This window comes from Hyperolius riggenbachi, chromosome 4, assembly GCF_040937935.1.
Source record: "Hyperolius riggenbachi isolate aHypRig1 chromosome 4, aHypRig1.pri, whole genome shotgun sequence".
Lineage (NCBI taxonomy): Eukaryota > Metazoa > Chordata > Amphibia > Anura > Hyperoliidae > Hyperolius > Hyperolius riggenbachi.
Genome location: NC_090649.1, coordinates 174,833,902 through 174,861,162, shown reverse-complemented (window position 1 = coordinate 174,861,162; position 27,261 = coordinate 174,833,902). Strand labels below are relative to the sequence as shown.

The 27,261-nt window shown below is 44.2% G+C and overlaps 2 protein-coding genes across 13 annotated transcripts in view; one reads left to right on the top strand and one right to left on the bottom strand.

The window, feature by feature from the left end:
- PRKCI (protein kinase C iota) overlaps positions 1-9,094 on the bottom strand; it is a 178,619-nt gene extending 169,525 nt beyond the window's left edge. Inside the window, exon 1 of the mRNA XM_068281003.1 lies at positions 9,047-9,094. The gene's annotated coding sequence lies outside the window, so the exon portion shown is untranslated. The remainder of the gene's footprint in view (positions 1-9,046) is intronic.
- PHC3 (polyhomeotic homolog 3) overlaps positions 6,659-27,261 on the top strand; it is a 118,472-nt gene continuing 97,869 nt past the window's right edge. For 6 of the 12 annotated variants that reach the window (XR_011031383.1, XR_011031381.1, XR_011031380.1 and 3 more), the window contains exons 1-3: positions 9,159-9,186; positions 13,484-13,616; positions 18,291-18,433. Coding sequence is in view for 8 of the 12 variants with exons in the window: in XM_068280986.1 (XP_068137087.1) it covers positions 13,586-13,616; positions 18,291-18,433 (174 nt within the window). In the remaining 4 variants the exon portion in view is untranslated. Of the gene's footprint in view, positions 6,727-9,145; positions 9,191-9,312; positions 9,385-13,483; positions 13,617-14,412; positions 14,574-18,290; positions 18,434-27,261 lie in introns of those variants that run through there. The other 6 variants (XM_068280987.1, XM_068280993.1, XM_068280989.1 and 3 more) reach the window with 6 other exon arrangements.

The following is a 27,261-nucleotide window of genomic DNA, read 5'->3' as shown; positions in this document are numbered from 1 at the left end:
CAATCAGGCTGCAAAATCGCTACATGTGACCACCTTTAGGCAAACAACAGGAGGTGAGATCCTCTTTGTAACACTTTGCCTTTCTGAAAGATGTTATTATTATTGCTACACAGGGGCGTAACAATAGACCCTGCAAGGGATGCCTCCGCAGGGGGGCCCAGACGCCACAGGGGGCCCGTGGGGGGAAAAGTTTGAAAGACTGACAGCTAAGGGCATGGAGGAAAAAAAAACGTATTCTGCTCTCACACCATTGTTATATTGACTGCATGTGTCCACCACACAGATAAGGACTCACACACACTTTGGAATTTGTACACTGTCCCTGCTCCCTAGGGTTTGTAAAAAAAACATCTGTCTCTCACTGCTGCAAAGTTCTAAAGACTTGACAAAGACTTTACGACTTTTTTTCAAAATGTGACTCAATTGTTTGTAGACTTTCCCTTTTCAGCAAAAGGATTCCTAGATTCTTATCACACCGGCTAATAACTTTATGGCCTCTGAATACATACAAGGCAATGGAGTGGAGATTGATGTCTGACTGTCACTACCTCATTGAGAGCTTGTTGTCTCATAAGATCCCATAATAACACTATCAATCAGGGACATTCTGAATGTTTTGCCAAAGTTACATTGATACTATATCTTATGTTCAGCATGTCATCGTTGTTCCTCCATATAGCATGTGCTCTCATGTAGTAAAATAATAAGGCTTTGTGTGTATGTATGTACTGGAAACAGGGAGGGACTTGTCGGCTGCAAGGGGCTGGAGGAAGCCCTGGGTAAGTAGATCTTGGGGTAGCATAGATTGCCTGACGTTTCCTTTAAAGGGGAACTGAAGAGAGAGGTATATGGAGACTGCCATGTTTATTTGCTTTTAAGCAATACCAGTTGCCTGGCAGACCTGCTGGTCTATTTCTCTGAAGTAGTATCTGAATAACACCAGAAACAAGCATGCAGCTAGTCTTGTCAGATCTGACTTTGAATTCTGAAACACCTGATCTGCTGCATGCTTGTTCAGGGGCTATGGCTAATAGTATTAGGCAGAGGATCAGCAGGGCTGCCAGGCAACTGGTATTGCTTAAAAGGAAATAAACATGGCAGCCTCCATATACCTGTCTTAAGTTCCCCATTAAGTCTAAGTGTTTTTATCTGCATGGGGAAAACGCATTGGTCCTCAGTTTTCCTGTGCAGAAAGTGAGGGGGGGTAGGGGGGCCCCATCCAAAGTTTCGCAGGGGGGGGGGGGGGGGGCATCCAAAGATTGTTCTCCCTAGTAAGAATCACATATACAGTGCCTTGCAAAAGTATTCACTCCCTTTGGTTTTGTACCTATTTTGTTATGTTTCTTGATTTTATTTTATGTGCATAGTCTAAGTTGGTGAAGTAAAATGAAATAAATATGTAAATGAACATTTTTAAAAAAAAAAATATACTGAAAATTGGCGTGTGCATATGCATTCACCCCCTTTCCCACAACACCCCTAAAAGTCCCGGTACAACCAACTACCTTTAAAAGTCACATAATTAGTGAAATGAAGTCCATCTGTATGCAATTTAAAGGTCCGTACCCACCTTGTGACGACCAGCGATTTTCTGAGAGATGAGCGGTTGTTTCTGCTATCTCTCAATGTGGATACAGGCTCACGATCAACAAATGACGATTAGCAATGCACATCAATAACGACCGTCAAAGCAGATTGGATCTTTAAGAGCCCCGGCAACTCTGCACAAAGTACCGCGGTCGCTTGACTTCCCATCCCATTCCCGCCCGTCCCACGACAATGATCATTCCCCAATCCATCTTTCTGCCAGCGGGTAGATGTGACATCTACCCGCTGGCAGAAAGATGGATTGGGGAATGATCATTGTCGTGGGACGACCCTGTGATCCATCTTCCTTCGTTGCGAGGTGAGCTTAAGCATCATGTGATCTGTCAGATATTATTTACTGCCCTACCTCTTGTTTCCTCCCTATTCCTTTAGTCTGTAAGCTTGCAAGGGCCGGGCTCTGTTATCCTTTTGCTATACATTTTTTTTGTCATGTTACAATTGTAACTGTAATTACTATGTCTGCCAATTCTGTATTATGTACCAGTGTCTATATTTTGTGTATACCATTGTCTGTACAGTATTACTACTGTATGTACTTCTTGTTCTGTTCCTATTCTGTACAGCACCACAAAATATGTTGGGGCTTAATAAATCAATAATAATCAGTATAAAAAACACCTTTTCAGAAAGGCCCCAATGGCTTAAAGGACTTACGAGGCGAAAAAACGTAATTTTGGTCTTTACCTGTTTACTATGTGAATCCATAGGTGTGTTACAATGCGTCCTCCGTTGCATTCCGCCTCAAAAGTATCTTTTATATTCCCCCCAGGCTACGACCCGACCCCACAGCACGGGTCGTCTCCTATGCCACATTCAAGATGGCCGCCGCAAAGATCCGCGGCTGCGCAGTACGCATGGCGGAGACTGCGGCTGCGCAGCTCTCCGCCCTCGCTGTGAGCGCGCCCGCTGTCACAGTAGGATGACGCTAACAGCGAGTACGCGGCTGGGCGAGGGTGGAGAGCTGCGCAGCCGCACTCTCCGCCATGCGTACTGCGCAGCCGTGGATCTTTGCGGCGGCCATCTTGAATGTGGCATAGGAGACGACCCGTGCTGTGGAGTCGGGTCGTAGCCTGGGGGGAATATAAAATATACTTTTGAGGCGGAATGCAACGGAGGACGCATTGTAACACATCTATGGATTCACATAGTAAACAGGTAAAGACCAAAATTACGATTTTTCACCTCGTAAGTCCTTTAAATACCACTAAGCAAGAGACATCACACCATGAAGACCAAGGAGCTCTCCAAACAAGTCAGGGGAAAAGTTGTTGAGAATTACAAGTCAGGTTAGGGTTATAAAAAATAAAGAGAGCTCTGAATATCCCCCGGAGAATCATCATATTCATCATCTTTAAATTAAAAGAACATGAAACCACAAAAAAAACCTCCCAAGAGAGCGCTGCCCACCAAAACTCACAGACTGGGTAAGGAGGGCATTAATCAGAGGGGCAGCACAGAGGCCAAATGTAACCCTACAGGAGTTGCAGAGTTCCACACCAGAGACTGGAGTATCTGACCATATGACCACTATAAGCCGTACACTCCATAGAGCTGGACTTTATGAAAGAGAAAAAAAGCCATAACTTAGTATTAAAAATAAGAAGGCACATTTTTAGTTTGCCAAAATGCCTGTGGATGACTCCCGAAATATATGGAGTAAGGTGCTCTGGTTAGATGAGACTAAAATTTAACTTTTTGTCTACCAAGGAAAACGCTATGTCTGACGCAAATCCAACACATTCCATCAGGGGCGTAACTAGGAATTGCCGGGCCCCCCTGCAGAAATTCTGAGCGGGCCCCCCCTCCCCCTGGGGCCCGCTCAGGGTCGTTTTTGGCGGCTGGAGGGGTCGCAGAATGAGTGGAGAGCTTGGTAGCACGTCGGTGGGGAGGGGGGACGGTGGCAGCATTTTGCAGTGGTGATGTTTTTCAGCAGCAGGGGCTGGGAAACTGGTCCGAGTTGAGGGAGAGATGGATGGTGCTAAACACAGGGATATTCTTGAGGAAAACCTGTGTCAGTCTGCAAGTGATTTGAGACTGAGGCTGATGTTCACCTTCCAGCAGGACAATGACCCAAAGCATACTGCTGAAGCAATACTTGAGTGGTTTAAGGGAAAACATTTAAATGTGTTGCAATGGCTTTATCAAAGTTCAGACCTAAATCTAATAGAGAATCTGTTTTCAGATGGCAAGATTGCTGTTCACAAGCGAAAAACATCCAACATGAAAGAGCTGGAGCAACTTTGCCTTGAAGAATGGGCAAAAATCCCAGTGGCAAGCTGTGGATGGTGTAATTTTAATCACTGTAGTATTTGTTGTTTGTTTCACAGTAAACCTAATAGGCATGTCCTATACATGTTCTCTCTATGAAATGGTGTAAACTCTCAAAACAATCCATTTTAATTTTATGTTGTAAGGCAGCAAAACATGACAAAATGCCAGCAAGTACCTATCACTTGCTGGCCACTACAATCTACATAAAACTACAGTGGGTTGCAAAAGTATTCAGTCCCCTTGAAGTTTTCCACATTTTGTCATATTACTGCCACAAACATGAATCAATTTTATTGGAATTCCACAAGAAAGACCAACACAAAGTGGTGTACACATGAGAAGTGGAACGGAAATCATACATGATTCCAAACATTTTTTACAAATAAATAACTGCAAAGTGGTGTGTGCATAATTATTCGGCCCCCTTTGATCTGAGTGCAGTCAGTTGCCTATAGACATTGGCCTCAATTCACTAAGATCATGCTGGAGATAATAAGGCAAGAGAAAACTTACCTCCACACAGTAAGAGAGTTATCTTATCTCTTCATTCCTTGCATTACCTCTTCTGTAGTTAATTTACCTCCTCTATAGTTAAGTTACCTCCTCTGTAGTTATTTTCACACGGAGTTAATGAACAGCCTGTCTTTTTAAGGATTAAAGAGTTAACTTAAAGACAGAAGAGTTAACTTTAGGTTTGCCTGAGGTAAAATATTTCCTGAATACTACATTCCTTATCACCATGGTAACAACTCTAGAAGCGTTATTAAAGACAGGAGATAAGCTTAGTGAATTGAGGCCATTGCCTGATGGGTGCTAATGACTAAATAGAGTGCACCTGTGTGTAATCTAATGTCAGTACAAATACAGTTACTCTGTGAGGGCCTCAGAGGTTGTCTAAGAGAATATTGGGAGCAACAAAACCGTGAAGTCCAAAGAACACACCAGACAGGTCAGGGATCAAGTTATTGAGAAATTTAAAGCAGACTTAGGCTACAAAAAGATTTCCAAAGCCTTGAACATCCCACGGAGCACTGTTCAAGCGATCATTCAGAAATGGAAGGAGTATGGCACAACTGTAAACCTACCAAGACAAGGCCATCCACCTAAACTCACAGGCCGAACAAGGAGAGCGCTGATCAGAAATGCAGTCAAAAGGCCCATGGTGACTCTGGACGAGCTGCAGAGATCTACAGCTCAGGTGGGAGACTCTGTCCATAGGACAACTATTAGTCATGCACTGTACAAAGTTGGCCTTTATGGAAGAGTGGCAAGAAGAAAGGCATTGTTAACAGAAAGCATAAAAAGTCCCGTTTGCAGTTTGCCACAAGCCATGTGGGGGACACAGCAACCATGTGGAAGAAGGTGCTCTGGTCAGATGAGACCAAAATTGAACTTTTTGGCCAAAATGCAAAACGCTTTGTGTGGTGGAAATCTAACACTGCACATCACTCTGAACACACCATCCCCACTGTCAAATATGGTGGTGGCAGCATCATGCTCGGGGGGTGAATCTCTTCAGCAGGGACAGGGAAGATGGTCAGAGTTGATGGGAAGATGGATGGAGCCAAATACAGGGCAAACTTGGAAGAAAACCTCTTGGAGACTGCAAAAGACTTGAGACTGGGGCGGAGGTTCACCTTCCAGCAGGACAATGACCCTAAACATAAAGCCAGGGCAACAATGGAATGGTTTAAAACAAAACATATCTATGTGTTAGAGTGGCCCAGTCAAAGTCCAGATCTAAATCCAATTGAGAATCTATGGCAAGATCTGAAAACTGCTGTTCACAAACGCTGTCCATCTAATCTGACTGAGCTGGAGCTTAGTGAATTGAGGCCATTGCCTGATGGGTGCTAATGACTAAATAGAGTGCACCTGTGTGTAATCTAATGTCAGTACAAATACAGTTACTCTGTGAGGGCCTCAGAGGTTGTCTAAGAGAATATTGGGAGCAACAAAACCGTGAAGTCCAAAGAACACACCAGACAGGTCAGGGATCAAGTTATTGAGAAATTTAAAGCAGGCTTAGGCTACAAAAAGATTTCCAAAGCCTTGAACAACCCACAGAGCACTGTTCAAGCGATCATTCAGAAATGGAAGGAGTATGGCACAACGGTAAACCTACCAAGACAAGGCCGTCCACCTAAACTCACAGGCCGAACAAGGAGAGCGCTGATCAGAAATGCAGGACAACTAACAGATCTAAATCCAATCAAGAATCTGTGGCAAGATCTGAAAACTGCTGTTCACAAACGCTGTCCATCTAATCTGACTGAGCTGGAGCTGTTTTGCAAAGAAGAATGGGCAAGGATTTCAGTCTCTAGACGTGCAAAGCTGGTAGAGACAGACCCTAAAAGACTGGCAGCTGTAATTGCAGCAAAAGGTGGTTCTACAAAGTATTGACTCAGGGGGCCGAATAATTACGCACACCCCACTTATTGATTTGTAAAAAATGTTTGGAATGATGTATGATTTTCAATCCACTTCTCATGTGTACACCACTTTGTATTGGTCTTTCACGTGGAATTCCAATAACATTGATGCATGTTTGTGGCAGTAATGTGACAAAATGTGGAAAACTTCAAGGGGGCCGAATACTTTTGCAACCCACTGTACTTGCTGACCACTACAATCTGCCTATAACTGCCTGCTGGATGCTACAATCTACCCATCACTAACTGCCAGCCACTACAATCTGCCTATCACTAACTGCCAGCCACTACAATCTACCTGTCACTACCTGCTGACCATTACAATCTGCCTATCACTACCTGCCGGCCACTACAATCTACCTGCCGACCATTACAATCTGCCTATCGCTACCTGCCGGCCAGTAAAAAGAGGAAAGTAGGTAACTGTGTTGGGCCATACACGGGCGCAGTTGATGAATGCCCCCTTGTATTAAGTGTCTCTCCAGCATAGGTAGCCAGAGTGTACAGGCCAGATGTGTCCCCTCAGTACAGGTAGCCAGAGGGGTCCCCTTAGTGCAGGTAGCCAGATGTGTCCCCTCAGTACAGGTAGCCAGAGGGGTCCCCTTAGTGCAGGTAGCCAGATGTGTCCCCTCAGTACAGGTAGCCAGAGGGGTCCCCTTAGTGCAGGTAGCCAGATGTGTCCCCTCAGTACAGGTAGCCAGAGGTGTTCCCTCAGTGCAGGTAGCCAGTGGTGTCGAAACAAATGCAAAAATAGCTTGTTGAATGTTCTCATGGCCACGCTCCTCGACGTGTACAAGAGCGGCAGTACTGCACCTGCACACTCGTGCAGGAAGGGGAGTGCATTTGTGACCATAAGAAAGGCCCTATGCAGCAACAATGGAGTCCAAGAGGATGCAGCTTTCAAAGGCTTTCTTCTTATTAGTTAATTATTTAAAGTGTACCTGTAAGAAAAAAGTGCCCCCAGGGGTGTGCCTCCAGGACCACCCTGCGCGCCGCTATACCCCCGCAGTGCTGGCGACACGCAGCGTGTCGCCAGCACAATGTTTACCTATGCGCTGTCTGTCAGCGCCGCTCCCCCGCCTCCTCCGCATCGGCGCTACCCGCCCGCGTCACTTCCCTCCTATCAGCATTAGGGAAGGGACACGGGCGGGTAGCGCCGATGCGGAGGAAGCGGGGGAGCGGCGCTGACAGACAGCGCATAGGTAAACATTGTGCTGGCGACACGCTGTGTGTCGCCAGCACTGCGGGGGGTATAGTGGGGGGTCCTGGAGGCACACCATGGGGCAACGGAGGCTGGTCTTAGTGTGCACAACCAGTCTCTGTGCCCCAGTAACATAATTAAATCCCACCTCGGGTTCTACCCCCGAGATGCACTTTTTTCCTTACAGGTGTTCTATAACTTTTTTGTTATAATCCGCTCAGCTTTAACTCCCCCCCATCAGGTAAAAGTGCCCGCTGGGGCAAAGCAGGCCCCCCAACCGCCCCGAATCCTGCGGGACTGTCCCGATTTCAGGGGGCGCTCCCGCTATCCCGTCCTACCACCCCCGCCCCCTTTTGTCCCGGCCAGCTGGGCAGCGAGGGGGGAAAAAATGATCGAGGCGCCAGCCACGGGGATGAGTGGCCGCCATTACATTCCTACCTCTCTTCCTCCTAATGTGTCCCCAGTGTCCCCCCCTGCTTGCAGAGTAAAGTGTGCAGCGGAGCGGGCTGTCATGTAATCTTACCATTGCTCCTCGTGTACCGGGATCTGGCTTCACTCTACTTCCTGTGACGTCACAGTAAGCAGGAAGAAGAGAAGAGCCAGATGCCGTTATGCGAGGAGCATTGGTAAGATTAAAACACAGCCTGCTCCGCTGCGCACTTTACTCTGCAAGCGGGGGGGGGGGGGGGACACTGGGGGCACATTAGGAGGAAGGGAGGAAGGAATGTAATGCCGGACCAGCATCCCACATCGGTGTGGCTGGCGCCTTGATAATTTTGTTTTCGCCTCCTCCCCATCCACGCCCACCCTCACCCTCCTCCTCCCACCCACGGGCACCCTCACCCTCCTTTCCACATTGTTCATTTAGTTTTAGGGGGTAATATTAATAAAAAAAGTTTCTTAAAAAATCTTTTTGGTGGGCGTGACTAGGGGGTGTGGTTAGGGGTGTAGCCTAAGCGTCCCGCTTTCTGATGTAAAAATGTTGGGAGGTATGGCAAGGGAGGGGCAAAATCAGTGGCATAGCAATAGGGGGTGCAGAGGTAGCGACCACATCGGGCCCTTGGGCCAGAGGGGCCCTTCTTCAAGCACAATATTAGCTCTCTATTGGTCCTGTGCTGGTAATAATCACTTCTATAGATGTTTTAAATAGTAGTAATCATTAACAAACTGTTTTCCATCCCTTTCTTGCACCTCTGACACTGTGGAAATCCTTGGCAGGTTTTGGTGCACCATATCAATTGCTATGTAGAGTGTTTGGGGGGGGGGGGGGGGGGATGTAAAACTGGGGTCCTTAGCTCCTTAGCTACGCCACTGGGCAAAATATGCAGCATAACCTCATCATCCACCTATTCCTTAGCTACTTAGCTACCACATTTTCTATTGCTACACCCCTGCAGCCTGTTCTGGGTAACTCAGTTGTCCTTATACAACCTTTATTAGCAAGCAATCATAGCAAGTGCAAACAGTATTGCTGCCAGTCACCCGAGAAGTATAGCGTGAGTCAAAAGAATGTGAAAAGTAATCATCTTGGCACCTATGTTCGGTGCCCCTTCTACCACCAGCGACCACGTGTAGGGTTAAATGCCCTCCTCACCAGCTGACGGTCACACGGCGCCATGACGCATGCGCAGCGACACCTAGTGACGGGGACAGAAAATGGCGGAAGCCCAGTGAGTAAGTGAGTGAGTGAGCAGTGCGGGTCAGAGAGATGCTGGTGGGCGGGGGGTGCTGGGGGAGAGCGGCTGAGAGGTAAGACGTATAGAACTGTATGGAGGGGGAGGAGTGAGGAGAAGCGGGTGTGCCCGCTCTGCTAGGAGGGAGGGAAGAGTGCAGCTATATAGGGTGACGGCTGGATGAGGATAGGGCAGGCAGGTGATGCACGCTCTGCATATATGGTTATCTTAGCATTAGGATGCTGACATGCGGATACAGGCATATATAAATTTAGCTGCCAGCACTGAAAACTGCTGGTTGGAATTGCATGGCTTATTTATGACGGTGCGCCTATACAGTGCTCCAATACAAGCCTATTGGTAAATATTCTTTATTGGAATTACTGTTGGGTAAGCTGCCAGCTGTTTCCCAGGGGCATCCCCAGGCTGTGGGGTCTACCTCTGGCTTTATTCCTAATTCCATGCAGAGATGTACTATACAAGCCACCCTTTTCACGTGAGATCATTTTCTTAGTGTAAAACAATATTTATTGTTTTGGAATACTGAGATCCATTTCTTGCTAATGGACACATTGTTTAGTTGGAAATAAGTGCTATAAAAATCTTTAAAAAGTGTCAATTTTAGTAAGCTATTGCAACATTGTATGGTATTTATTCCCAGGTCTTGCTACCATAGCACTGATTACATTGTATCTGCTTAGTAGATTCGCCCATTGATGTTATTTTATGTTGTTGGTAAATAAGTTAAGAGGTAATTTGTCCTTAGCAAAATATACAAATGTTTTATTTGTGTATAAAGGCAGCTTTTCTTTCCTTTGCTCTAGGGAAGAAATACTTAATCTTGTCAAGATAATTATTGTTTTGCTATTTTAAGCAGATAATGGACACTAATCAGTGTTGTTTGAACATCTTGCTGCAGTGGAGTGTGATGTTAAGCATATATACCGTACACACAACAATTTTTATTGGCAAATACGGTCACCCTGATAAAACCAGAAAGAACTGGCTATGCACAACAAGCCACATTGATCGGAATTTTTATCCATTTGCGGATCTAGTCTACTTGAGGGGACCCAACAAGATACCCCATAGGACCATTCTGGTAGCGAGATTAGGTGGCCAGAGCCTTTCAAAACTTCTAGGTTTCGGATAGGTTGTAGTAAGCTACACCCACACCATTCGACCAATCACAACGCTTCATGCTGTAGAGGGTGCTGTGATTGGAGAACTGTTCTACATGAGGTTGAGTGCTTGGTCTCCCCAACTAGATTTGTGCCCAATTGCTGTAAAAATCAACCGAAATTACAATCAGATGGAAAATTTCAGTAGATTGAACATGGCAGGGTAGCAGCAGTAGATGAAAGGTCCATAGCGTTCCACTGTATCAAACAGTGCAAAGCTACAGTTCAATAAATTTTCAAGAGATTACATGGTGAAATCTATTGAAAATCTCTGTACCTTGTTTAGGGGATTTGATCCCTTTCTAAACAAATGCAGATCACAGAGGTATTGATATTTTTCCCACATTGGGTGGCAATCAAAAAAGTGTATGGGCATCTTTAGACCTTAAGGTCCTGTTAAGGACCTCCTAAGCTGTCTTACTTCAGGTTGATGCTTCTGGCTGCTGTCCTTTGCTTTTGTGTCCACTATGATTGGACAGTGAAGGAGGCTGGGAAGAGAAAAGCTATGAAGGAAAAAAAAAAACAGCCAAAGACATTAGCCAAAGTGCAGTGGCATGGGATTGTTACCGGATCAAAGCGAGAGATGGCAGCTGCAGGCAGATTTAAGTAAGAGTCAAATAGAGCAAATTAATTAAAAGAAAAAAATACTTCCTAGCCGCCCAGTCCAGTCTTGCATACTACCCATTTATCTGCAGTGCATGCATTGATTTATGGGTAAGTGCAAAGTGTGTCTAAACAAAAATAACAGGACTGAGTTTTTGGATGTTGGAGTTTGCTCAACGCTCCCAATCCTAATGAAAGTGCTAGTCAGTTGGCAGTTGCCATTTTAGCTCACACACATATTGTTTATTGAATAAAAGCCATCACACGTCATAGAAAAGTGTTTCATCTTCAAGTTACAAGCTGCTAGAGAAAGACTAAACTTAATTGAAAACATTTATGGAGAATGGATGAGTTTACACAGACCTTTGAGTGGCACAGATGTTCCTGTGATGGTTGAGAAGATAGGGAGGATGAACCCTCAGGACATCCTAGCATATCAACAATTAAAGAGAACATAAACAAAACCAATTGACAGGACAGATGCCTGAGTGTGAGAATAGGTGAGATGGTCATGAAGGCTGTCTTTCCTTTAGCATCACTTCTACAAGGGTCAACCAGAAAGCAACAACCATTTGCTTTTATCTGCCATGCAGTGTATTCTTTTTGTGTATTATAATTTGCATCTGTCAGGTTAACCTCTTCTCTTCCTGCACCACTTGTCGCATGGCTGCAGAACGCCAATAATGGTTTGTTCAGCTACAATAACATGAAGTCCCCACTCTAACTCACAGGTGAAGAGTGTGAAGCTACTACAACAAAGGTGCCTGTAGGTTCCTGATCTCACATCATGTGATGTATTTTTCCATAATAACCTAGAGTGCACGGAAATGGAAGATGTTTGAATTGCATGACATCATAAAGAATGGTGCGACAAAAGACTATTGGGTTGATTCACAAAATAGCACATGGCAATGTTACCTACCTTTACTACAGCCAGCAAGTACTGTGAGTGACGCTTTTAGCATGACCCACAGTGCTTGAGTTGCATGACCAGTTCTATTGCAATGTGCATTATTAACAAGTGTTAACATTAGTAACAAGTGTTACCATAGCAACGGTCACCTTTCTCGAGTACCACACGTCATACTAATAGATTAACTTGGGATACTTGCTGCCAGTAGTAAGGGTAATATTGCCGTGCACAATCTGTGCACAGCAGTATTACCGCTATTTTGTGAACCAACCCTTATGAGAGCTCTCACAAAACTAATTTCCATCGCTTTTTTTATCAGTGGTGTAAGCAGCTACAGATATGGAGGCATTATGTTTGTAAATATGCTTTAATAAAAATATTTTATTCATCCAGTCCTGCTGTATTTTTTAGACAGACTTCATATCACTAATTTCATGGGAAATGGTTGTGAAAGAAAGTGACGGTTAAGGTGGCCATACACTAGTCAATATTTTTTTAACGATATCCAGCCAATTCAATCATTTGATCAAATCTAGTAGATGTAGATGATGCAAACAATTCCCAAATTATCCATTTTTGGCCAGCACTGATGATTCCATCGTCCACACTGGATGGAAGATTTTGCTTCATTGGCGGCAGGTTGGGGCACGTCATTAACAGCGTTTGATTTCAGACTTCTGGATGCAGCAGCAGAGTTTCTCTGAATTTTCTGCCAATTCTATGTGTCACTTGACAAACCTTAATGGACCACTCCAGTGAAAAAAAGTAGGCAGTTAAAATCTGACAGAACCGACAGGTTTTGGATTAGTCCAACTCCTCATGGGGGATTCTCAGGGTATTCTTTGTTTTCAGAAGCATTTCCTGAACAGCAGTTTAACTGCCAAAACAGCCTCACTACTCACTTGCACATTGTGTTGTAAATTACACTGAGCAACTGCTGTTCAGGAACTACTTTTAAAATCAAAGAAAACCCTGGGAATCCCCCATGAGGAGATGGACTAGCCCAAACCTGTCAGTTCTGTCAGACTTTTAACTTCTTACTTTTTTCACTGGAGTGGTAATTTAAATGCTAAATACTAGAGGCCTCTAGTGGTAACGTAAGGTTTGTGTCACGGTGGGCCTAGGCTTTAGCCTCTAGTGACAAGGATACACAGCTCCCTGGGAGTGAAGAGATAGGAAGAAGCCCTGGCGGCAGAGAGAAAACATGGGAAGAAGTGCATGAGAGAAGCACTGCTGCCCCTACACTCTGCATTTCCTGGATGAAGTGGTGGACTTGGAGACTGAGGGATACAGCAGGCAGTGCATGCAGATTATTAATAGATTTCACGCTGAACTCTATTTAAAATCTTGTGTACAGTGTGTGAAGAGATTCAATCAGATAGATCCCTCTCTGACTAGATAATACTGCCATGAACATAGTGGTAAGGTATGTAGTGTCTGATATGAAGCCCTTGGTGTTTGTGGGTTTTTGGTTTGTTTGCTTTTGCAGTTTTTCCGAACATGGCACAACTTTGGGGTGACTTTGCTGGAATGTTTACTCTTTGGAATATTGTCAGCTGTTAGAAATGTTTTCAGCTTGTGAATAACCTTTTTCACTGTAGGATCATAGGATGATGGACTAATGAGATAGCTCCAAGGTTGCTGATGGTACAGCTCCAAGATTTGCTCTTTATGATTTCAGGATACCACCAATTTCTCTACCAATGTACCCCAGATTCGCAAAACAAGATAAAAGTAAGTCATGGCTAATCATCATACAGATGAAAAGTTTTTCGACACTTGGGATCTGTTTGACACAATTCACATATATTAGTATTTTCTGAGTCATGTTTTAAGCATTCACTAATGGTGTCCAAACTTTTATCTAGACCCTAAGGGGCTGAAGCACATCTTATTAGGTCTAGTCTCACCAGGGAGACTAGACTTCCCAAGTTCAAGTCAGCCTGTAGCCTGCTTAGAACTTAAGAAAGACCATGTCTCTATAATGTGAGCATGTCATGTGTCAATTGTCTGGTGCCTGCCTACTGTACAGTTCATGGGCATGGTGAGAGGGCAGTTGTTGCTGTATACCATGGGTCTGAGCAGCACCATTAGAGTCTTTGGTTCACACCTGGAATCTAGTTTTCCAGACTAAGAGGCTTTTCCTTTTTGAATTGTGTTCCATCCATCTGAATCTTTGGGAGAGTGCTCAGTAGGTGGTTCAGTTGCGATTTTTCCCAAGTAAATGTCAGACGAAGCAGTACCCCTAAACCAGTGTGATCTTGTTCACATTATAGTGCACTCCTAGTCTTTCCTGACCTTTTTGGTTACGAAGCAGGCATGTTTGTGTACAGGCGCCAGTCGCTTTACGGCTACCCATAGACCGCAATAAAACTTGGCTGCTGTTGCTTGGCTGCAGCTATGGGAAGACGTGGATCTGAATTTTGGTACACGATAGCGGTGTTCGGCTAAGGGATAGCTGATTGCTCTGCTGTTATATAGTCCATCTTAAATGTATCGTATTGCCCGAGGGCACAAGTGCAGTAAGGAACCGCCCATCTTTGGGAACACTCGGGGACACGAGACCTCCCGAAGCCTTCCAGAGGCAACGTAACTTCATCTGGAATGAGGAGACTGATTGGAGATAAGAATGGCTCAATAGGATCCAGAGCCTACCCTCTCTATAGGAAAGCATCAGACTTTTTATTACCGGTAAATGTTTTATTTTATTAACTACAGACTTGCTTTAAAATGCTGAATAATTGTTATAGAGTCAAGTTCTTATTATTATTGATACTTTACAGATTACATCCAACAATCTATGTCATGTCCCTCCAAGAGCTCACTAATTCCTACCATTGGCCCTCTAAGGTCTAGGTTCTCAACACATGGTACGCGTACCCCAGGATGTACTGTAGTTGGGTTTAGGGGGTACTTGAACTTGTCACTGTTAATATATTACATTTTAAATTTAAGAAAATGATAAACTATGTGTAGATAACTGGAATAAATATTTATAGTTACGTAAAAGTGTCAAGTTATGCTTGAAAAACATTTATACCCAATTGTGAAGTACTTCTAAACAATGCATCAGTGGGTACTTTCGAGGATGTGACTCACAACAGGGGTATTCGACCAACACAGGCATTAATGAAGGTGTATGAATGCTGAAGGGGTATGAATGCAATACTGTTGAGAAATACTTCTCTAAGGGATGGGGAGGGGACCATTTAAGTTACAACACAAGCATGGGGTTAAACTCTAGCTCTAAATCTGGTCCTGATGCTTGTGTTATAATATTGTCTACTTTTTTTTTACATTTGTAAGCTAAAATTAGATTTAACATATGCTTTTAAAATTTCTTTCATTATTTTTAAATATAATTTTAAATACTGATATGTGTATTTAGTGTTTACTATGTGTAGAAAGCAGATGTAGCTTCTGAGGAATGATGATCAAAATGTTCACTAATATGCTAATACGGAATTGGCAAATCACAGTTGCTTATCCAGCTAACCAGCAGCTGGAGTTCATTGCTCAGTGATTTAATAGTTCCAGTTTCCCCCTCCCTGGTGAAACTAATTTGTATGTTAGGGGAATTTTCCAATCATCACCATTCCTGAGTACAGACATTCAAACTATCAGTCTTGTTTCCCAACAGCCCACGAGTTGGCCCAGACCTCACGTAATATATTCAGGAAAGTCATCATTGACCTGTCTATCTATCTATCTATCTATCTATCTATCTATCTATCTATCTATCTATCTATCTAATGTATATGTGTGTTTTAATAAGAAGGTGGATGCTTCTGAGCTGTATCCACAGCAGTCCCGACATGCATTGTATCAGGCCGGAAGTTATTTAGAAAAAAAAAACTTACGTTTATAGGACACCATACAAAAATGTTGGATGCTTTTAAGAATATGAAAAAATGCATTTTCTTTTCCATTTAATTATTTTTTATCTATTATAATTAGATCCCATTTAAAACATTTGAATGGTAGCCTCTAAAGGTGCGTACACACCTGTGTGATGTGTGACAAGGATCAGGAACAGATCCCCTTGGGTGACATCACTGTGATGCAAAGTCAGCTGTGCAGCTGACAATATGTTCTGTTACTATGTGCAGCGCGGGGAGGGATGATGGAGCGGGGTGTGTGTGACATCATGTGGGGAGCAGCTTGAACAAAAGAAGCGGCTGACGCTAGGGTGAGTTGATCCGCTGGGCGGATTGCTTGCGGGCCGGCGGTCGGGGCTACTATACACAAGCCTGAGTGATGGATAAAGTGGCCATACACTAGTCGATATTTTTTATTGATATCCAGCCAATTCAATCATTTGATCAAATCTGGTAGATGTAGATGATGCAAACAATTCCCAAATTATCAATTTTTAGCTAAAACTGATGATTCCATTGTCCACACTGGATGGAAGATTTTGCTTCATTGGCGGCAGGTCGGGAGCATGTCATTAGCAGCGTTTTATTTTGGACTGATGGATGCAGTTGCAGAGCTTCTATGAATTGTCCGCCAATGCTGTGTGTCACTTGACAAACCTTAAGGGACTACTTCAGTGAAAAAGTAGGCAGTTACAATCTGACAGAAACTAACAGGTTTTGGATTAGTCCAACTCCTCATGGGGTATTCTCAGGGTTTTCCTTGTTTTCAAAAGCATTTCCTGAACAGCAGTTTAACTGCCAAAACAGCCTCACTACTCACTTGCAAACTGTGTTGTCAATTAGACTTAGCAACTCCTTTAAGGGCCCGTTTCCACTATTGCGGTGCGGAATCGCCGCATATCACCGTTGACAAAATCGCATGCGGATGCGATTCCGCATGCGTTTTTTGCCGCGATTTTGCATAGGCAGGGTATATGCGATTTTAACCATGTCACTGCCTGTGTCAATTTACATTACTTTCAATGCGAAATCGCGGGAAAAAACGCATGCAAAAAACGCATGCGATTTCTCTATTAAATACATTGCCTGCGATTCGCCTGCATTCCACACGCAGGCGAATTCTGCAGGGTCTATCGTGCAGAAAAATCCTGCACAGAAAAACGCAAATGAAAACTGACAAGTGGAAACAGTCCCATCCACTTGTATTGCTTATGCGAATCCGCATGCGTTGTCTGCATGCGGATTCGCGCTAGTGGAAACGGGCCCTAAAGGACAACTGAGGTGACATGTGACATGATGAGATAGACGTGTTTGTACAGTGCCAAGCACACAAATGACTATGCTGTGTTCCTTTTTTTCTTTCTTTGCCTGAAAAAGTTAAACATCAGGTATGCAAGTGAAAGGGAAGAAAGTGGAAGGAGATGCTGCTTGCTTTTTTTGGCGGTTAGACCCAGCTGTAAACAGCTGTTATTTCCCACAATGCAGTGAGGTTCACAGACAGGAAACTGTCAGGACCATGGTCATGACATCACACTGTGGGAGGGGTTTCACCACAATATAGGCCATACAGAGCTCCCGGATGATCCGTTTGTGAATAGGAAAAGATTTCTCATGGAAAAGGGGGTATCCGCTACTGATTGGGATGAAGTTATATTCTTGGTCACGGTTTCTCTTTAAGTCCCTTCACTAATAAGCAAATCCATATGTAGGCCTTGGAACCTCTTTACCTTAAAGGAAATTTGAGGTGTTAAGAAAAAAATGTTACTTACCAGGGCAGAGACTTCCTCCAGTCCCTAGAATTACAGTATATTAGATCCTGCATTGAAGTTCCTTTCTATTTCATGGTTCTGCATTCTCATTCAGAAAGTAAATGCAAGACCACGAAGTGAGCAGGGTCATGGGGGAGGACTGGACTACTGTGCTGAATCTAATAGACTTCTAGGGACTGGAGGAAGCTCCAGGTAAGTAAAGATTTTATTTAACACCTTGAATTTCCTTTAAAGCATACCTGAAATGAGAGGAATATGTAACCTGACCTATTTTATTTCCTTTTAAACAATGCAAATTGCTTGGCTGTCCTGCTGATCCTCTGCCTCTAATACTTTTAGCCATAGATCCTGAACAAGCATGGAGATCAGGTGCTCAGACTGAAGTCTGACTGGGTTAGCCCCATGCTTGTTTCAGATGTGTGATTCAGACATTACTTTGATTAGGATCAAATCAGATAGGGACCTATCTGATGGTCGATCTGGCCAAATATCACGTGATGTATGGCCAGGCTAAGACCATGCTAAGCAGCTAGTAAGCAGTGACCTGATTAGCAAGAAGGAAGCTGAGACTACAGTGCGATGAGTCAGAACAAAGACAAGACTTTTTTACAGTGTATGAGGCAAATAAAAAATAATAATGTAAATATATATTGAAAAGATACACTTGATTTGCATGACGTTCTTGTTTGAATGGTGTGTATGTAGTACCTTGCCATCTCTTCTCTGAAGCCTAAACCTTCTGTCTTTCTTTTATTTCCTAGACAAAGTGAACCATCATCTTACAGCCATGGACAATGAACATATTGTAACAACATCCTCCACATCGTCAACAAACATCACTTCATCTGCTTCCCATCCTTCTCCTATCTCAGTCTACAGCAGCACAGATCGTCATGCTGTGCAGGTAGGGCCCTATCATCATGAATCAGCTTGAAACCAGTGGGTTAAACAAATCCTGGCTTTACACAATACTGAAATTTAAATCCAAAACAACTTTATGCTTTTTGTAACATATTAAAAAATAACTTTTAATAGAACAATTTTTAAAATCTGTGCTGATTTGTAATACTCATAGATTACAAAGACTAATGAAGGGGTGGAGGATGAAGTATATCAGATCACCCTATGCAGACCTGTAGGTCTAATGGTGGCCACTAACGATCCAATTCCTAGCAAAAAATCATTCGATTCGAAAGATAATTCTGATCGGAAGTGAAATCATTCACTACACCATCAAAGAACCAATCTTTGCTTTCTATCTATCACAACAATCAAGACAATCCAAATTTTGGTTCGACGAAAATCCATTCAGACGATGTTTTTATAATCATTTTTCATCGATTGTGCCCATCATCAGAGATTATTTACAACCAATCTGATCAGAATTTCTGAATGATTGGACCATTAGTGGCCACCCAAGTATACTGCAGGGCTATTTCCCCCATTCCCCTTTCTCTATGAACATGTGTCTACAGAACTCACATCACCCCACACCTATCCCAACATGTTTCACCCCCATAAACGGGGATTCTTTAGGGACATACGAAGTGCAACAGTGCCTAAAGTGCATAAACAATCAATAAAATATATTCATAGTAACAATTATAATGTTAGATAGCCTCTTGGTTATAAGCACAAGCCAGGTATTTTATCCAAAATGCATAGTGGCTCCTAATAAGCACACTGACTCTTGGCAAGCCAGTCCATACAGATAGAATGCAACCTTTAGTAGGTGCCCTTTTTACTGACCAGATAATCCACTGTCCAGGCCTGCTGGGTTATTTGCGCTGTATCCTAAGAAAATATTAACAAACTTTTTCCAACCTGCAGGTTGCCACAACTGGTTTAACGCAATGATTGATCATTAAAAATTATCAACTAATAAATCAAACACTGATATTTGATTTCAAATGGATATAAAGGTTAACATTGATTGAAATCATGCAGCTTGCAGGTCATTTTTGTTAATGATTTGTTGTTCAATTTGGAACCAATGATGTCCATGCAGTTTGTTCTAAATTTTTTGAGTTCAATTGATTCTGCTTTGATCCACTTCCTTGAAACAGATTGAAATTCATGTATAAGCATTGTGGAAATTAATCAGCACTTGCTTGGATAGATACCACTCATCAAATCTTCAGCTGTGGTCTCCTGAGGTCTCCTTTGCAGCTGTTTCATCTTGTACCTTCTGTACCTTGTGTGTTGTTCTGTGATTTGTTTGCATCATTCAACAATGTATTTCCAGCTGAACTGCTTGATGTTTGATATCCAGAGGGTAAATGGAGACCAGTCAGTGTGGTCATATATCAAGCGACTAGCATTATTACTGCGATTAGCAAAACAATTACTTAGTATTAAAGTACACCGTGTCAGTAATGGGTTAAAAGAAGCCAAGAACGAAAGAAGATTTATGCAGGTAAGTGTGTTTTTAAAGTTAACATGCAACCCCTAGTGCTGTTTACTGCAAATATCTGGACACTAATTGCTTCTTAATTAAAAGCAGCACATCTAACCAGACATGGTGGACCTGCCAGAGATTGGCCCGCTTATGGTTAAAATTAGTACAGACTATGAATTAGACCCTTTCCTACACCTACCTGCTGAACCAACCATATTTCTTCTAGGGCTGCAACCTGATAAACTCCCCCATGCTAAACACAAATTATTTCAGTTTGCAGTCAATGCCACAAAAACGTACATAGCTGCCCAATATCGCCGACAATCTTTGCCTTATGGTTGTGTCCTGTAACAGTTCCACAAAACGCTGTTAAATGAAAAAATTAAGGCCAATCTCTTGGACAGGGTCCACCACTTTCATAAACTGTGTCAGCCCTGGCTCCAGAACATTACTAGTTCGGTGATCAGATGGGCACTGTCCCGATGATAATCTGCTTATACACTCACCTAAAGGATTATTAGGAACAGCATACTAATATGGTATTTGACCCCCTTTCGTCTTCAGAACTGTCTTAATTCTACGCGGTAAAACGTAAGTGGGAGAGCTGGCTGGCACTCGAGGATAGCTGTGGGTGACTGGCATAAAACGTTATGCAACCAGTGCAACTATGTGCTCAAGACAAGAAGCAATAGATTTGCAAAAAATTGGAAGAGCAGAAAATGTCTGGCACTATAGTTTAATGTGCAGCATACACAAAGACGTGTTGTATAGCATAAAACAACATGGTAGATACATTGCAAGTGGAACACTCAATACAACAACACACGTGTACTGTGGATGACGTCTTAGCTGTACCTGGGTGCATGGGAGGTAGCTGGTGTGGGCGCCAGGAGGTGCACGGTCCTTACGACCGTTTCGCAAGGTGGCTGCCAAGCTTCATCTGAGGCGTGCACTAAGTGTGTGGAACGGCAGCGGAACTAAATATGCGTCCGTATCAGGACGCACTTCCGTAACGCTGAAGGGGCCCCCGCCCTCCTCCAAGTGATTGGTCCAAAACCCCCTGCTCCAATAGGGAAAGGGTGGGAGGCGGCCGGCTGCTGAAGGACGGCTGCGCACGCACGTCGTGATGATGTTGCGGGCAGCGGCCAATCGGCAGGCAGCCAGCCGTCAAATCCACACCTAATGGCTGCAGTTGCCTAGTAACGAGACCCTGTCGATCACGGCGAGCCGCACCGCCCCCCGTGCAAACAGAGGGACAAAGCAAGCGCGGCGAGCCGCGACCGAACCAAGCTTTGTCACAAGGTGACAGGTAATACAGCTAGCGGCTGTGACCTAAAAAAGATCAAACGGCCACATATGCTGATAACCGCAAAGTGGAAGAAATTCTTACACTATAGGGCTTATTAGCCTAAATAAATTTTTGCAGCAATGGGGCAGGAAGTACACCTAGATCAAAAACCGGAAGGGGGTGAAAAAGTGGGCTAAGGTGTACCAAAGTGAGGGTGAGAGAGTACAGATGTGAGAAAAAGAGTGATGAAAGGGACGGGTGGTGGTAGGAATGTGTTGGTACACAAAAGAGATAACCCAAGAGAGAGGTGGGATGTCTATGCCTCCAAACAGGCATGCCGCAGAGAGGGCAAAAAGAAGGGGAAAAGGGGAGAGAGGAAACGATTGCATCATGGCATTGACCATTGGGCACAAATATTATTCTCACACAAATATTAACTTTATTAAAAATCCTAAGTTAGTGACAAAATATTAAAAAGGTCAAAAAAAGCTGCCATGATGCAAAAGTATGGGCAACAAAGGGTGAACCCAAGGGGAAGTATATATATATATATATATATATATATATATATATATATATATATATATATATACGAAAAAAGGAGAAAAGGACATTAAGATCCCAAAGCCTAAGGTTCCAGGAAGCATGCAAGGTCCACATAATCATTTAGACCAAGTGCACCCATAGCGTTGGTATGCAAGATCCAATGTGCTTCCTGCCTGAGCAGTAATTTCTTTCTGTCACCACCTCTTCGGCGGGTGTTACAGACATCAATACATGCAAACGACAAGAGGTTTGGATTGTTTTGATGAACGAGGGACATGTGTTCGACTATTCTTGGGCAACCTTTGCCCTTTGGTAGCAGACGCACATGTTCCAAAATTCGTTCTTTGACCATCCTGGTCGTTTTGCCAATGTAAAATCGTTGGCATGGACACCAAAGCGCATCGACCACGTATTTGGTCCTGCAAGTGGCAAAAAATGGAACTTTACAAAAGACAGGGCCCAACTGATAGGATCTACCTGTTTTCATTAAATGACAGGCTTTGCAAAAGCCACAGCGACGGTTTCCCGTTGATGTGAAATCGTCAAGCCAAGTGCGCTGTGGACTTTGGCGAAAATCGCTATGGACCAAGGCATCACCGATAGTTGGTGCTCTTTTAAAAGCAATCAATGGTTGGGGAGGTAGGTTGTTCTTCAAGACTGGATCCTCAAGTAAGAGTGACCAGTTTTTACTGAATGCCCACTTAATCTGTTTGGCCATAGGGGAAAAATCAAAGGAAAAAACTCCTGCATTGTTAGTGGGTCTGCTTTGTGTCCTTCGTTTAATAAGTTCTGATCTGTCTCTCATGGTGGCTTTTCTGATGGCTCCATCCAGGGCCGCCTCATTATAGCCTCTGGCCAGGAGTCTTTGTTTCAAATCTTCAGCCTGGTTCAAGAAGTCCTCTAAATTGGTATTGTTTCTGCGTAAACGCAGGAACTGGCCAAAAGGAAGGGACTCTGTAACATGCTGTGGATGGTAACTACTAGAATGTAGGATAGTATTAGAGGCAGTTGGTTTTCGGTAGCCTTTTGTTATGACGCCTTCAGATGTAATGGTCAGTTCTAAATCGAGAAAGCAAATGCTTTCTTCTGACCACTCCATAGTAAAGTGCATATTTACGTCATTTTGATTGAGGTATTCCAAAAATTGTTCAAGAAGAGGTACATCTCCTGACCAAAAGGTCAGGACATCATCCACATATCTGGACCACATCCTCAAACCAGATCTATAGGGGTTATTGGCAGAGTGGATATAGATCTCCTCCCAGGCACCCAAGAACAAGTTGGCATAAGTGCATGCGACAGGAGTCCCCATCGCGGTGCCTGAGATCTGCTGGTACCAAGACTCACCAAACAAAAAAGCATTGTGTGTGAGAACAAACTCCAGGCACTCACACACAAATGCATTGTAGGAAACATCCTTTTTATCTCTGTCCAGATACATCTTAACAGCACAGACACCATCAGTGTGTGGGATCCTGCTGTATAGGCTAGTAACATCAATGGTGACCAGCAGATCCCCTGTGCACCACAATGAGGACCCAATGCCGTAGAGGAAATTAATTCTACGCGGCATTGATTCAACAAGGTGCTGAAAGCATTCTTTAGAAATGTTGGCCTATATTGATAGGATAGCATCTTGCAGTTGATGGAGATTTGTGGGATGCACATCCAGGGCACAAAGCTCCCGTTCCATCACATCCCAAAGATGCTGTATTGGGTTGAGATCTAGTGACTGTGGAGGCCATTTTAGTACAGTGAACTCGTCATGTTCAAGAAACCAATTTGAAATGATTCGAGTTTTGTGACATGGTGCATTATCCTGCTGGAAGTAGCCATCAGAGGATGGGTACATGGTGGTCCTGAAGGGATGGACATGGTCAGAAACAATGCTCTGGTAGCCCGTGGCATTTAAATGATGCCCAATTGGCATTAAAGGGCCTAAAGTGTGCCAAGAAAACATCCCCCACACCATTACACCACCACCACTAGTCTGCACATTGGTAACAAGGCATGATGGATTCATGTTCTCATTCTGTTTATGCCAAATTCTGACTCTATCGAGACTCCTCAGACCAGGCAACTATCCGATTTTGGTGAGCTCATGCAAATTGTAGCCTCTTTTTCCTATTTGCAGTGGAGATGAGTGGTACCCGGTGGGGTCTTCTGCTGTTGTAGCCCATCCACCACAAGGTTGTGCATGTTGTGGCTTCACAAATGCTTTGCTGCATAATCCGGTTGTAACGAGTGGTTATTTCAGTCAACATTGCTCTTATGTCAGCTTGAATCAGTCGGCCAATTCTCCTCTGACCTCTAGCATCAACAAGGCATTTTCGCCCACAGGACTGCCGCATACTGGATGTTTTTCCCTTTTCAGACCATTCTTTGTAAACCCTAGAAATGGATGTGTGGGAAAATCCCAGTAACTGAGCAGATTTTTAAATACTCAGACCGGCCCATCTGGCACCAACAACCAGGCCACGCTCAAAATTGGTTAACCCCCCCAGCGGTATGGACGAGCCTGGCTCGTCCAGCTAAAACTTGCTTTAATCGGTATGGACGAGCCAGGCGCGTCAATGCAGCCAGGGAGATTTCTAGCTGCTCTGCGCCGCCGGCTCTGCTTTTTTGCTTCTGTGGGCGGCCCTGGGACTGATGGATGGCTGTCACCATACTGTGGTTAGCAATCTGAGCTTCCCATAGTGTGCCAACCGGCATCCATCAGGCCCAGGAAAGCCCACATAGAGCCGGCGGGGCAGAGCAGTTAGGGGCGAGTGGCCAGTGTGTTCCTGATCCAACCCCCCTCCCTCCTGATCACGTGTGGCAGAATTCCTATCCTCCCTCCACAGATCACCTCCCCTGCCTCCTGATCGATCCCTCCCTCCCTCTTGATTTCCAGGCAACACTGTGAGTAGTGTTCGGGGAGTTTTACTCACCGAGGCTCTCTCCAGCGATGACCGTAGATTCTCCTCTGCATCCAGCCCTGGGCTACTGTTCACAGTACCGGGGACGCGGCTGATGGCGTCATCAAGCCGCATCCCAGGTACTGTGAACAGTAGTCCGGGGCTGGACGCAGAGGAGAATCTACCATCATCGCTGGAGAGAGCCTCAGTGATTAAAACTCCCCGATCACTACTCACACTCACAGCGCTGCCTGGGAATCAAGGGGGAGGGAGGGATCGATCCATCAGGAGGCAGGGAAGGTGATCTGTGGAGGGAGGATAGGAATGCTGCCACACGCAATCAGGAGGGAGGGCGTTGGATCAGGTGGCAGGGGAGGTGATCAGTGGAGGGTGGGGGGGTTGCGATAGCTGCCTGGGGACACATTCCTGGGGCCGGTCAGGATAGCTCCCTGGGGACACATTCCTGGATAATTTATACTGCAGCATGTATAGCTGCTAAATACTGGGGACACATTCTTGGCTAACATATACTGCAGCCTTTAGAGCTGCTTACTATACTGGGGACACATTCCTGGCTAACATATACTGCAGCCTTTAGAGCTGCTTACTATACTGGGGACACAATCCTGGCTAACTTATAGCAATTCACTATACCAGAGACACATTCCTGGCAGCCCCTATAGCTGCTAACTATACTGGGACACTTATTCCTGGCAAACCTATACTGTTGCACCTATAGCTACTAACTATACTGGGAGCACTTATTCCTCGCTAACCTATACTGTTGCTCCTATAGCTGGCTAACTATAATGGCGACATTTATACCTGGCTACGTATACTGCGGCACCTATACCTTTACTGCGGCACCTATACCTGAGTAACATATACTGCGGCACCTATATCTTGCTACATATATTGAGGCACCTATATCTGGCTACCTATACTGTGGCACCTATACCTGGCTAACCTATACTGGGAAAACCATGCCTGGCTAACCTATACTCACCTTTGGCATGCTGATCCCTCGTTGTGTACCTCTGATACCTTTCCCAGTGTCCTCTTCCATGTTCCTTGGCGGGTTTGCTTCTCCATCGGCGATTAAATGTTCCCCGGCGATTGGTGTTGAAGACGACAAGGCCACGCAGCGCCATCATCTAGCAGCAAACTATTTTTTTTTTGTTTTGAATTCAATACAATAACCTGTATTGAATTCAATATTTAAAAAAATATGTAAACTACTCACTTATAGAAAGGAAGTAAACAAATATATAAAAAATATACCATTTATTGTTAATCACAAATATAAAATTCAGTAATAGTCACTTAAAAATCCAGAGCCCTGATTCCACACTACAGGGGGACAAAGCCTTGACCAATATGGCATATACACAGTCTATCACATTTACTGATTGACAAAATGCTGGAGCTCACAGCAAAAAGTGTGGCCCACAAGCAGTTTAAAGTTCCATGAGGAAAAATTCACAGATAGTTGGAGTTCCTAGAGAGAAATCCAATGTGTCAGCAAGTAATAGGTCACTGTTCTTGCATAGCAAAATAAGCAGTTGTAGAAGCATACAAAGTTCCACCATATGTTGGAAGATCCTGGTAAATAGGGTAATCACCAAGTCATAAGCCCATAGTTTCACCTTAATTCACAGTTCATAAATAATGTTCAAGAGATAAAACATCCATCAAACATACTGTTTACGTGACTTAATCATCAATGATGAGTTCAGTGGAGATTCGATCAGAGAAGTCACTGTGCTTTGATTTATCAACCTTCAAACAGGGTTGTACCCAGATAGGCAGTTGTACAGTAACAAGTCCGCCAGGGATCACTCCCTTATGCAGGCCTCCGATCTGTTCTTAGTCACGTGATGGTAGTCAAGAGGCTCATCCGAGGTCCCTCTGCGTGCAAGCGCCGGCCTAAAATGACGTCACGCTGGTGCGCGCGCAGACGCCAGGAGCAAGTCCGAGACGGCATCAACAGTCCGCGCCCACCTCCAGCCAGATCACATGCCATCATGTGGCAAAGGTGTAAATTGCCACATAGGAGCTAATTCAAGCTCCTGGGCATATGATGGCAAGGGACAAGGCGCAGACCAGGGCAGCCAACCAGGGCCACCCTACATGACGCCCTGGGGGCCGCCTTGACACCATATCTCCTCCGCCCCCCGAGTAGGGAGCGATCGAGCACAAGGGCACCGAGGAACCCCACGCCACAGGGATTAAATAATATTAATAAATACAAATAAGTCCCCTGAAACGAATCGCCCCCATATAAGGGATACATAAATAAAGCCCATAGGCGTGGTATCACTCAGCATCCCCGCAACCAGAGAACAACCACCCCGAGGGGGGGGGAGGTAGGACCCCAGGGGGCCATAGCGATCACACCAAAGGGAGCTTTCCCCAAAGTCAATTTATTTCCACTGGAACACAAAGTATGTAGAAAATGAAAAATAAAAAACAAAACCATAAGCAATAATATTTACAAATTATCCAAAATCACAATTTAAGGTCTAATTAGAGTCAATGGCCTCAATTCACTAAGCTTTATCAAACGTTTGATAATTTACCTCATGGGTAAAATCTAGTTTTGA